Genomic DNA, 13,479 nt, shown 5'->3' on the forward strand with positions numbered 1-13,479 from the left:
GCGCCAAACCGCTGCGCCACCCAGGGATCCCAGGCAAAAATTTTTTAAAGTACTATTCTTAATTTCACATTGCATTTAGCTCAAGAAAGAGAACTATTTGCATTACTAGACTTTCTCAGCAGAATTTCAAACTTCAATTATTTAAGAAAACCAGGTATATGAAGAATTCCCTCTTCGAGAAATGTCTTGACTATTTGAGATTTTCAGAATGCTTAATATTTTCACCATGAAATACTAATACTTCAAATAAGCTACGAAAATATTTTTAAGCTTAATGAGGGGAAAATTATATTATCTGATCAAGAAAATTATTATTAAGAAAATTTAAGCAAGGTGCTTTTTAAAAAATTTTTACAAAAAGAACATGGAATGTTGATAGGTTTTGTTTTGTTCTATTTTAATTTCAAAAAGCAACATATAAAATCTTGATGAAAAATCTTATCTAAAAGGTTTTCAAGCAAAGGTAAAAAAAAACCCTGTTATAATACACAGTTCCAGCCATTCCCCATCCCTGTGAGCAAACTGGCATAAATGGCTAAAAATATCAAGTAGACCCCCAGAATCTTTTAATGTTTCACCAAAATAATGATGCCTCAAGCACAGAACTGGGGAACCAGAAAATTACAGAGAACAAACCTCAGCAATCACCTAGTTCCAGTGGTGACTTTACAAAATAGGAAACAGGACTAAACAGAATCATTTGTGTAGGTAGTTAGCTGGCAGCAGGTGTGCCAAGGCTTGTCCCAAGGAGGAAGAGCCACCTCCCCTCTCTGTAATGCAACACTTCTCTTAAATACTTCAGCTCATTCATTGTCATGTAATAAATGACAAAATTAATGAACACAGATCAATACAAAGTGTCAGTTTTATACATTAACTTCTGCTCAAAGTACTGATCCTGTTTGCTCAGATTAGAAATTGGTATTAAGGGCAGCCCCAGTGGCCCAGCGGTTTAGCGCCGCCTTCGGCCCAGGGCGTGATCCTGGAGACCCGGGATCGAGTCCCATGTCAGGCTCCCTGCATGGAGCCTGCTTCTCCCTCCGCCTGTGTCTCTCCCGTGAATAAATAAGTAAAATCTTTAAAAAAAAAAGGGGGGGGGGTGGTATTAATAATAATTCTTACTGAAGGGCGCCTGGGTGGCTCAGTTGGTTGAGTGTCCGACTCTTGGTTTTGGCTCTGGTCATGATCTCAGGGATGTGGGATTGAGTTTAGCAGGAAGCCTGCTTGAGAATTCTCTCCCCTGCCCCTCTCCCCACAAATGTGCATCCCTCATTCTCTCTCTCAAATAAACAAATCTTTAAAAAAAAAAAAAAAACCTTCTTACTGAATATACTTATACCTGGAATCACATAAATTCTTGTGTATATCACACATTTCAGACTTCTAATGCTAAGTACCTTAGAGAAAGTGTCAATATTCAGAGCACAGAGTAGTAATAACAGGCAGTTGCTGCAGCTAACAGTAAACCTCCTGTGTTCAAAGCACACACTAAGAGGCTTATGGATTACCTCATTTAATCTCCACAAAATCCCCCAGGGATTGATTAGGTGTTAACCCTCATCCCCATTTTACAGACAAGAAAAACTGAGATTGAGGGAGGTAAGTCCCTCTAATTACATGGTAAACATGAATTCAGTATATCGAATTTTAATCATTACACATCTGAAATACTAAAAAAGTCAACCATCAACTACAAACTTTGGAATACTGTTTCTGAAATTCTAACCATTATAATGTTAAGAACTCTACAATACGCATTAATACACATTCCAAAAAGGATAAACAGACTTTTTATATAATATCAGAAATGACAGAGTTGGGTTTTATGCTTAAAATGGATTCTTCTGTAGGCCATACAGGTGACAGAAAATCTAGCAAAACATTTATTCTAAGGCTCTATTTTTTTATCCTATTTAAGCACATAAAATTTCCCAACTTTAATTTCCCAGCCTGCCTTCCTTCCCTCCTTGGATCAGAAAGATGTTACTTCTCCATACCCACCCACAGTCAACTGAGGAGCTGACCCCTGGTTCCTCTAACAAGTGTCAAAAGACATACCAAGCAGCCAATTTTAGGCTGAGGCTTTTTATAAAGAAATTACACGATTCCAAATTTGCAGAACAGCCTGATTCCAATTTACAAAATGATCATGGTCTGAAAGTTATTTGGAATACAAAGTGGGATTCATTCCCAAACCAAAACCATTTATCCTTCAAGGTTCATTAGAATACACAAGTCCCACTAACAGAAAAGATCCAAGATCATATACTGAGCTGCTGGCTCAGATGAACTGCCAAACCCCTACTATCAAAACATATTCCTTACAGATAAAAATGGTAGACAGTCCTAACACTTAAGTAACTAATTATCACACAGGAATAATAAAAATATATAACATCCAAAAAGGCTCTTTCACCTATAAGTTTAACAAATTCTCTCAAACAATGAGTTAAAAACACAAAACATTCCTTAAAAATAATACCAAATATCAGAACCTAAGAGGTTGGAACAGTCCTCTAGAGACAATTCACCACGTGTTAACCACATATATCCAAAAAACAGAGGGAAGAATGAGAACAATGCAAAAATCACATTCATAAAGAGAAAAATAGTAAAACTAATACAGTAAGCTCAGAAAAATACACATAAACAGATTTTAAAAATAAAATATAAAAACCACTTAAGCTTATCAAGAAAAACGAGAGAAAAAAACATTTGAGCAAGAAAAGAATCATTAGAACACTTAGATCAACTTTATACAAATAAATTTCAAAACCTGGGTGAAACCGATAATTCCCAAAAGTGATCCAGAAGCAATAGAAAATCTACTAGTACCAATATTATTTAACGCTGTACTGAAGATGCAAGCCAATGTGATGAGACAAGAAGATAAAGTCCTAATGACTGGAAGCAGAACATATCAGTAACTGTGTATATAGTTTACTTACATAGCTGGAAAACTCAAGTAAGAATCCACTGAGAAACTATCATAAAACAAAGACAACTGAGTATGGTATCAAGGTATAAAATATATAAAATTTAATGAGAAAAAGCCAGCAACAACCTATTAATAGCTACAGATCATCTTAAGAAAGAACACACAAGAGCTACAAGAAGAAAATTTGAGGTTATTAAATGACACAAAATGAAACTTGGTCATATGGCTACATTTAAGCACTTAACTGAAGTGCCCCCTTAATCCTCATTTTAAAGTGTCAGTTTCCCCTTAGGTAATTAATAAATTGAATGAGGTTCCAATAAACATACTACCTGAACTTTTTTTTAATTAGATCAACTAAAGATTCTAAAATTTACATGAAAAAACAAGCAAGAATGGCCAGGAGATCAATGAATAAAGCCTCCTAGACAGAAAGACCCAAGGAACAAATGCAAAGAAAAAAGACCCAAGCACACATGGTGATGGGTGATGAAGACGGCATGGCGTCGCAGTGAAAGGGGAATTTTTTGGTAAGTGGTATGGAAACAGCTTGGTAGCCTTGGAGGTGGGGAGGAGGAGTGGATCCAAAATTCTGTAAGAATAAAACTCCAGTCACCCAAAATTAGATGCAAAAGAATGAAGCCTATCCAAACACAGGGGCCTGGGTTAACCTGCACTCGTGGGAAGTGATATACAGGTACAGCCATGGTCATGGTCATTCACTGTAGTGCTATTACAGCAAGAGGCACAAAACCATCCCAATGCTGACTGCCCCTCAGCAATCAGTTCAGTAAGTCCTCCCACCTCCTACAGTGGAAGACAACGCAGCTCTCCGGAGAGGAATAATACCTACCCTAGATTAAGTCAAAACAGGGAAAAGCCTGAATAGCATGGCACCTTTTTAACAGGATAGTCAGAAAAAGAAGACTATCTTTGCATTTTGCTAGAAAAAAAAACTATAGAAACACAGAGGAACTGACATTAGTGGTTTAAGGATGGGGGCAGAAGTGGCAGGGACAGGGCACTGGACACCTTTTAATACATTTCTGAAACGTGTATCATGTGAATGATGTTCTGTTTAAACAGTGTTTTTGTTTTTTGTTGTTGTTATTGTTTAAACAGTGTTAACTAAAAACAAGCCAGATACTGTTTTAAGTATTTTACACAGAGTACTAAATTTAATCCCCACAACCAACAGCTTATGACCTACTGTATTATTCTCCTCTGACATAGACAAAACCAAAATTAAAGCACAAAATGCTGCATTTAACATATGTTTAAGAATGTATTTACTGACTCATTTTACTGAGGAAAAACCTACGTTGTGGGATATTTTGTCAAGGATAATGCAATGCAATGAATACTGTGGAATCATTAAGGCTAAATTATGAAGAGACCCCACTGCTCCCGAGTGCTCCAAATGAACAGTCTGCCATTCCACAGAAGCAAACTTCACTAAAGTGAACTAATTATCTATCTTCTATCTCCCCAGCCTGAATAAGGAGATAAATACTCAAATCTGAAGAACAGAATGAAGTAACTCTTGTAATAAATGTTCAAAAGTAGTATCCTACTTCCTTTGATTTGTCTGTAAAGAAAGGTACAAGAAATGCTACATCTATCGTCAAATTGGAGGAAACATTTCACGACTTCAAGCAGAGGTTCGAACACCCAACTTTTTTGTGATAGTGGTAACTGAATGCAGTTTATATTATTTTTAATAAAAATTGAACATAGTTTATAAAATGACTGTGTGTAAAGGCAAATTAAATGCAATTCAAGGCAACTATTTCAAGGGCTGTATGAAGATAATACTGACACTTCGTATTTGTCCAATGCCTGGCATACCAGAGATTATTAAAACTACCAAGTCATCAAGACTAGGAAGGTACTAGGTTTAACCACATAGCAAGGACATGGGAAATATAATAATTCTAAAAATCTACTTGAAATTTTTCTAATTGAAGGTAACTACACCACTAATACTACACACACTCTCTCTCTCTTAAACCATTTCCAGGTCATGATACATATCACATAACAAAGTATGAGATACAGCAAACATAAGGTGATAGTGCAAAACTCACAAGACGTTATCTGCTTGGGCAGGCTAATGAATATTAAGAGGTACCACTGGATAATGAGGGAGAAAATTCTGTAAAAGCCAGCCATAGGAACTCAAAAGGGCAAAGCACTGCTAAGGGCCACTCAGTATAGCGGAGCCAACTTTACATAGGTCAAAAGCCCCTGAAGGTGTGACCTGGCCATAGATGGTTGCACTAAAATGTATTCTGGAAAAAGCTAACCTTCATTAAAGTAAACTCTGCTTAGGAAACCAAAGAGATATCAAATATGTTTTCAAAACAAGCACCTCAAAAAAAGTTGGGTGCTTTTTAAACTGTACTTAAAAAATTCCTATTACCTGGAAAAAATGTCCTAAGAAACCTAAGAAATCTCATTCCCCAGCAATGTCAGAAAAGCAAAGTAACATTGTTATGTGACAGACTTAAATTTCATTTACAACATTTTATGCTTTCCCTATATTCAAATGCAGATTTTTTTTTTGAGAGAGCCAAAGTGAGAGTGCGTGCGCACAGGGAGGGAGGGCAAGGGGGGCGAATGGGTCACAGACAGAGGGAGAGACTCTCCAGCAGACTCTCCGCTGAGTGCACAGCCAGATGTGGGCTCGATCCCAGGACCCTGAGACCATGACCTGAGCCAAACATCAAAAGCCAGACGCGTAACCGACTGAGCCACCCAGACGCCCCCAAATACAGATTTTTTTTAAAGTAACTTTCTCAGAGGACGCCCCCCCCCAAAAAAAAAGAATACTAAATAGACAAGAACATATATAAGCATCTTTTCAGCCGATTTCTTAGTCAACAAAATTTGTTCATCAATGTCGCAGTGTTGCTCTAGGCTATCAGCGAGTTCACAGTAATAGCTTTATTACAAAACAACTGCTTGGTTAGCATTTATGGAAAAACCACTGACCTGTATTCCAAATTAGCGGGCGACAGGCGGTCCAAATTAAATACATGTAGAAGAACTTCACAGCAACCCTCAGGCAACAAAGTACGTAAGAACAATACTCTGACACTAACATACTTTTCAATCATAACTGCCAGATTAAATGATAAATTCCTAGTTATAACAAATGACAGTACTCTCCAAGTTGCTTTAAGACATAATTCCACAACAAAGATAGAAAAAGAAAACGTACAATAACTGCACTTACGATGTAGGAAGCAGTCATATTTAAAACATCGCCTACAGAAAAGCGTATGAAATGAATGCAAGCTTTGCTCCCTCTGAACAGATTTAGCATTTGGTCCATCGATGTTCGGGGTACATTCAGGAGGAAGCGCACCTGGGAGCTGCTGCTCGGTGAGCTCTTTATACCTGACATTGACCAAGAAAAACGCAAGTGAAGCTGTAGCAAAACCTGCTTCTCTGAAAATACAGTTTCTCAAAGGTGCCATGTATTATTTGTGATGTTCGCCTTGCCCACAACACACTAGTAAAGGTCTAACCTTCAACGATCTTGATGGAGATGAAGAGCCAATTAAAATTATGCATATGGCGTATCAAGAGACAAGTTCACAGAAAGGATTCAGATCATGGAAAGTGTCACCATATGAATTAAAATAAATTTCAATGACACTAACGTTTCTACAAGTGTCCAGACAAATTCTCCTCTCCGCGTACTACGGTCAATGAAGTTGTGTGCTTGCTCTCCCTACAGTAAGTGTCCTGCAGCAGAGCCCACACACACAGCTTCGAGAACCCTGTGGTGCTGTCAACCAAGGAAGCCCAGGGGCTCACCAGCTAAATTAGTTCCGTTTCTCATCAACCGCAATGCTGAGCTAACATACCATACAAGGCAAGATTGCCTCAAAAGAACAACTCTTACTTTTCCTTTAGTTCTTCTGCTGTGCCCTTATCTGGAAACATTGAGGAAATGGCTTCAAAAATTTTATCAGAAGGAAATTTCCGAGGTGGGCGGCTTTCTTTATCTAAATGGGGAAATATGAAAGGGAAAAAAGATGAAAGCAAACAAGTTTTCAAACCTTCCTTCTCCATGCAACCACATCTAACAAAGTGGATTTCCTAAGAAACTATCATCTCCATGTTTCACTTACTTCTGACTATGTTACATGTATCCACGGAGTGTGGGTAGCCAAACAAAAAAAAACTCAAAATCAATTACAGAGTTTTTGGTGCACCGGAAGGCAAGAGACCCAGGTTCTAATCCCGGCTGGGCCACTGACTGGGTCTGTGACCTTGCCTGGCCACTACCCACGGGGGTCTGTTTCTTCAGTGTAAAATGAAGGAAAGGAACACGTGATCACTGCCTGTTACATCAACATTGTGCTTCTCTCAGATTGCAGTTTTCCCCCGCATTTTTCTATGCTATTTAACAATGAGCTCTGCCTGTCTCCAACTATGGGCCCTGGTCTGGGGTCCTCTAGCTTTCTGATAAGCCATCACTAGCATAGGGGTTAAAAGCCTGGGCTCTCCGGTCAGTTGGAGGAGCTACCGTCAGAATGTTCTGGGCTGTTTCTTCCCAGTAGTATAATATTAAATAAGTTACTTAACTGCACTGAGCCCATCACTTCAACCATAAGAGAGAGATGATGACAACAGCCATACACTGTGGGGCATTACGAGCGTAAATGAGCTGGTGCAGCACATAAAGTGACTGGCAGACTCACTGCCTATAAGTAGTCAATGATCAATATGTTATGTCATAACGATGATTATGATGATTACCCAGCAAAATCCCAAAAACAGAGTAACGTTCTTTCGTTAGCCAAAGGAAATAAAGATGCCCGAATACAGGATATGTTACAGTTTGATTCTATTACATATTGATAGGATATTTCAGAAAAAAAAAAAGAAAAAGAGAAAGAAGGAATTAATAACAGTTTGTGATTTTTTGTTTTTGAAAAATGCTGTCAAGGCTACACACAAACCTGATAAACAGACATACCATCTCTGTTCTCCTCTAGATCTTTCTGTTTTTCTTCTCTTTCATCAGGATCATCTCCATCATCATCATCATCATCATCATTGTATTGACCAAGAGCATTCACCAACTCCACAAAAATTTCATCATTTATAAACCCACATTCTGAAATTCATCAAGTCAAATATCAGAAACACACAGAGGAAAGTAGTAATGATAAAACTTTATGTATGCCTTTTCTAATCTGGAAGAAGAGCCAGGGCCTATTAATTAACACTAGAACACTGTAGTTAAAATGAGGCAGGAGGATCATTTTCAAGACCGGCCAGAGGCAAACTTAGGAGGAATTTCTCTTCAACACCTGTCATTTTCTCTTTGCTCACACCTTCCCCCAAATACCCGCTGCTATTCCCATATACTCTAGAAATTGTGGCCTCAGCCTCCTCCCAACAATGCATGTGAAGACCCTCATCTCCCCAAGAAAGGGACAGTGATGATGATGTTACACATGCTCCCCTCCTGCCAGACACTCTGACGGGTCTCCTGGACGTGAAGCACAGCAGCTGTGACCACAGAGACAGAAGTGCAGGTCCTGCAGCAGCAAAGTGGGACATATTTCTGAGCACAGGGCCTTCTGTAGCACATGTATCACATAAGCAGAGCCCTGATCCTAATTTTACTATGAAGGAATCTTAAAATCTACATACACTCAAACAACTCCATTTACATGTTACTGGCACTATAATTTATGTGATAACCAACTGCGCATCTTTTAAGTATCAAAAAAGATTCTTCAATTTAAAAATAGAGAAAACATTAAAATGTTTAGGATTGAAAACAGGCCCTGGCCACTCCAGCAATAAACTTACTTTTAATATTTTAAAAATGTGTTTTTAGTACGTATGCTTAAAAAATTCAAAATATCTTTCAATTCTTTGGCCCCTTTTTTGAAGAGAATAAACACAGGGCTCACCTCTATCCCCATGTACTTTTCCATCATAATTTTTTATTAGTTCTTCAATGAAAGTCCCATCCTGATCTAAAACTTCATCCCCCATATACGGAATGTTATGTAAAACAGTTTCATCTTCCACCTAAAAATAAACATATTTTAAAAGCAAGTTAATCTGAAGTATCAAAATATTTTTTAAATCAATGTCATGTAATGTAAAATACATTTTTTCCTAAGTAGATGTCTCTACCCAGTTCTCCAGATTTAGACAGGAAACTCTAAAACATAAAGACCCCCTCCTACCAATAAGAATTATCTCAGAAATCAAACTGTTAAGAGAACATTTTTAAGAAAAAATACCCTCTTCACCTAATCCAACATGTCAATCATTAAAACTTACCAACATTTCATTTACCTCAAGGAAAAATGTTGTGCTTTACAATATGACTCATCAATTTTAAGATACACCCCGTGTCTTAGAATTGATGAAATGTGGTTTTACCAAAACCACTTATAAAGAGCTGTACACCGTAAGATAACATAAGTAAGGATTTCTTTTTTTTTTTTTTTTTTTTTTTTTTTTTTTTTTTTTTTTTTTTTTTTTTTTTTTTTTAATTTTATTTATTTATGATAGTCACACAGAGAGAGATGAGAGAGAGGCAGAGACACAGGCAGAGGGAGAAGCAGGCTCCATGCACCGGGAGCCCGATGTGGGATTCGATCCCGGGTCTCCAGGATCACACCCTGGGCCAAAGGCAGGCGCTAAACTGCTGCGCCACCCAGGGATCCCTAAGTAAGGATTTCTAAACTTCACTTGATGATCTAGTTATTCAGAGACCTTCAAAATAATAAAAATCTAGGGATATAAAATCAAGTATAGGGCAGCCAGGGTGGCTCAGCGGTTTAGTACCGCCTTCAGCCCAGGGTGTGATCCTGGAGACCCAGGATCGAGTCCCACGTTGGGATCCCTGCATGGAGCCTGCTTCTCCCTCTGCCTATGTCTCTGCCTGCCTCTCTCTCTCTGTTTCTCATGAATAAATAAAATCTTTAAAAAAAAATAAGTAAAAAGTTTATGCCAAAAGGATCTGCTCTTATATATAAAGTAAGAACATACATGGGGGATCCCTGGGTGGCTCAGCGGTTTGGGCCCTGCCCCCAGCCTTTGGCCCAGGGCATGATCCTGGAGTTCCAGGATTGAGTCCCATGTCAGGCTCCCTGCATGGAGCCTGCTTCTCCCTCTGCCTGTGTCTCTGCCTGTGTGTGTCTTCCATGAATAAATAAATAAAATCTTTTAAAAAAAATACAATATTTCAATGATGAAAAGAACAAGATGCCTATCAAAATTATCATTCCAATCAAGATGACAGATGAGTTTACGAAGGTTTAGAAGACAACAGAGAAAAAAGAAGATGCTAACTTAGCCGGGAAGAGCCCATCCACAAAAAGTTCTGGAGAAGGGAGAACTTAAGAACACAAGGGACTGGGGATACCTGGCTCAGTGGGTTAAGCATCTGCCTTCAGCTCTGATCCCAGGATGCTGGGATCAAGCCCCACCACGAGGAGCCTGCTTCTGCTGCTCTCCCTCTCCCTCTCTCTCCTCCTTCCTCTACCCCTCCCTCCCTCTCTCTCCTCCTTCCTCTACCCCTCCCTCCCATTGGAGGGGGCTCTCTCTCTCTCTAATAAATATAAATCTAAAAAAAAAAAAAAAAACCCACAAGGGACTGGAAGCAGACATGCATGGTAGGGAGAGAATCTTCAATAAAGAATAAAAAAGACAGTAATGACAGATAAAAGACTAGAGGGTTCTGAAGTCCATATTTAAAGAGACTAAAGTAAGGATAGGTGTATCTTAAGAAGCCTGTAAACAGGGTATTGGTTAAAAACAGAATTTTAGGGATCCCTGGGTGGCGCAGCGGTTTGGCGCCTGCCTTTGGCCCAGGGCACGATCCTGGAGACTCAGGATCGAATCCCACGTCAGGCTCCCGGTGCATGGAGCCTGCTTCTCCCTCTGCCTGTGTCTCTGCCTCTCTCTCTCTGTGTCTATCATGAATAAATAAATAAAATCTTTAAAAAAAAAAAAAAAACAGAATTTTAGGAGAATAATCTGATTAACAGAGTGGACTGGATAAGAGGACAGGAGGCCATGACAGGTGCGGCTGTGGAGGTGCCTCCGGCAGGTGCCTCAGGCACAGAGCACAATCAAAATGAAGAATACACCAGGAAAAGGCCATGAGACACACCGGGGACTGTCATGCAGCAGCAGGCAGGAAAAACGAGGAGAACAGGAAAATCTCAACTAATCCCCAGATGACAAATTTAGGACAACTGCAAAGTTCAGAAAGACAACAGAATCTTAGAAAAACAGGGGAAAGGGAAGTTGGGGAAGAAAGTACATAAGGGATATAAAATTAAGATTTAGATTTTAATGCACTGATCTATCTAGAGTCAAACTTACATACAACTAAAGAGTCCAGTTTGTGCCACATCTCACTTTCACTAATCCCATTTAAACTAGAAGTGTTAATTTTTTTGGATAAAGGCCAAAATTAAGTTATAATTGGCTATTTTGTCTTCCCAACTGTATCCATGTAAGCTCTGCTCCCCACCAAAACATATCCTAACCATAATATAGTCTGCCTAATGTGCCTTGGTCAGTGACCAGCAAAACCCATGGATAATTCTAAATAATAATGACAATTTTAAACACTTGATCCTTTCAGAATTGTAGTCTATGAAAGTATAAAATCTCCCATAAATTCTTGCAATTCTTAAACTAAATGTTTTTTGCATGAAGCCTTAAACACATGAGGCAATTACAGAAGAGTATCTGAAGTTTATCTTTAATCACTCACTGTAAAATCTTTCAGTTACTAAAGACATTAGAAACAACTATTTAGGGTAGACCCAGTGGCTCAGCGGTTTAGCGCCGCCTTCAGCCCAGGGCGTGATCCTGAAGACCAGGGATCGAGTCCCACATCAGGCTCCCTTCATGAAGCCTGCTTCTCCCTCTGCCTGTGTCTCTGCCTCTCTCTCATTTTCTCTCTCTCTCTCTGTCTCTCATGAATAAATAAATAAAATCTTTTAAAAAAATTTTTAAAAATAAACATATTTTTAATCCCAGGTAGAGGGGATTCCTGGGTGGCGCAGCGGTTTAGCGCCTGCCTTTGGCCCAGGGAGCGATCCTGGAGACACGGGATCGAATCCCACATCGGGCTCCCGGTGCATGGAGCCTGCTTCTCCCTCTGCCTGTGTCTCTGCCTCTCTCTCTCTCTCTCTCTCTCTGTGACTATCATACATAAATAAATAAAAATAAATAAATAAAATAATAAAATAAAATAAAATAAAATAAAATAAATCCCAGGTAGAATTCCTGCTCAACACTTTTTCTTTGGAGAATATTTTAACTTGGAAAGACTAGAAAAAGAGCAACACCACAAAGGCTTATTCAAATATACGTATCAGTTAAAAAAAAAAATCACTGAGTGTTATCATTTCAGTAACTTTTTTTTTTACTTGTTCTTGATTCACAAGAAAAGTGTGTTTTATTTAAAATAAGTGATAATAAAGTAAGCAGATCACAGATGTACATACCATAAAATTCTGCTGAAGGGGAGACCAAGAATACATTATGGGTACTGAAGCAACCGCATTCAGAGTCTTTAATGGGATGACTTGTGTTGGAAAATCCAAGTCACTGGTCACTGAACACTAGAACAGAAAAAAATAAAATTGACTCATAAGAATAAAAGGACAACCTCAAGTGGTAGACATATTAAAAAGGAACTCAGCCCACTTAAATAATTTTGAAAAGGAAATCCCTTTACCTAAGACAGAAAGGTTTCTAAAAACCATGAAGGATTCTCTCTCCTTCTCACTTTCTTTTACTTAGGGTGGGAAAAAAAAAAAAAACGCTTCAGATTTTGCAAATTTTTTAAAAGCCTCCAACGACCCTTCCCATACTTACCAATATCGATCAGAATCAAAAACGATATTTGCTAGCCTCAGGTTAACTGCTCCTTGCTTTCACTATAAATTTCTTGGCTTGATGCTTAGTTTCTTTTACATCTCCACCACTTGGAATAATATTATATATACCAAATATGCCTCTTAAATCTCAACTAATAATAATATGGAAACTATTAGGTTCACCTTTCTTATTTTTATCTTCCCTTCTTAAAAAACCCAAGCATCATTTGCTATTACCAGATGTTAAACAAAGATGAAGGGTCATAACAGATCTGAGTTTCAATCACAACAAAAGAAATTCCTATCCATTCTACAAAAGTATAATCTCTAAACTAGTAATAATAATAATAGGTAATATTATTAAGCACTTTCTATGTGCGAAGCACTATTTTAAACACATTCCATGTCTTTTATTTTTGTCCTCATGACACCATAAGATAGGGATTAATTCTTAGCCCCCATTTTACAGGTGAGAAAACTCTGGTGAATACAAAGGTCAGTAAATGGCCCAAAGCCATACATTAGACAGGGCTAGAATTTAAATCCAGAAAGAAAGTCTGACTCTGGAGCCTCTGCTCTTACCCACTATACATACTGCCACGATACTGTATCTCTATCATGTTTAAGTGCATAGACTCTCTGGAAATACCGTAT

At 38.4% G+C, this 13,479-nt stretch overlaps 1 protein-coding gene across 13 annotated transcripts in view; it reads right to left on the minus strand.

Annotated features, from left to right (window-relative positions):
- The window catches only part of EZH2 (enhancer of zeste 2 polycomb repressive complex 2 subunit), a 66,067-nt gene that overhangs the window by 14,307 nt on the left and 38,281 nt on the right, over nt 1-13,479 (minus strand). For 10 of the 13 annotated variants that reach the window (XM_072777600.1, XM_072777594.1, XM_072777596.1 and 7 more), the window contains 5 exons: nt 12,451-12,567; nt 8,881-9,001; nt 7,932-8,072; nt 6,852-6,954; nt 6,162-6,340 (listed from right to left, as the gene is read on the minus strand). In XM_072777600.1, the coding sequence (XP_072633701.1) occupies nt 6,162-6,340; nt 6,852-6,954; nt 7,932-8,072; nt 8,881-9,001; nt 12,451-12,567 (661 nt within the window). The remainder of the gene's footprint in view (nt 1-6,161; nt 6,341-6,851; nt 6,955-7,931; nt 8,073-8,880; nt 9,002-12,450; nt 12,568-13,479) is intronic. The other 3 variants (XM_072777602.1, XM_072777597.1, XM_072777593.1) reach the window with 1 other exon arrangement.

Source organism: Canis lupus, chromosome 15, assembly GCF_048164855.1.
Source record: "Canis lupus baileyi chromosome 15, mCanLup2.hap1, whole genome shotgun sequence".
In the NCBI taxonomy this organism is placed as follows: Eukaryota; Metazoa; Chordata; class Mammalia; order Carnivora; family Canidae; genus Canis; species Canis lupus.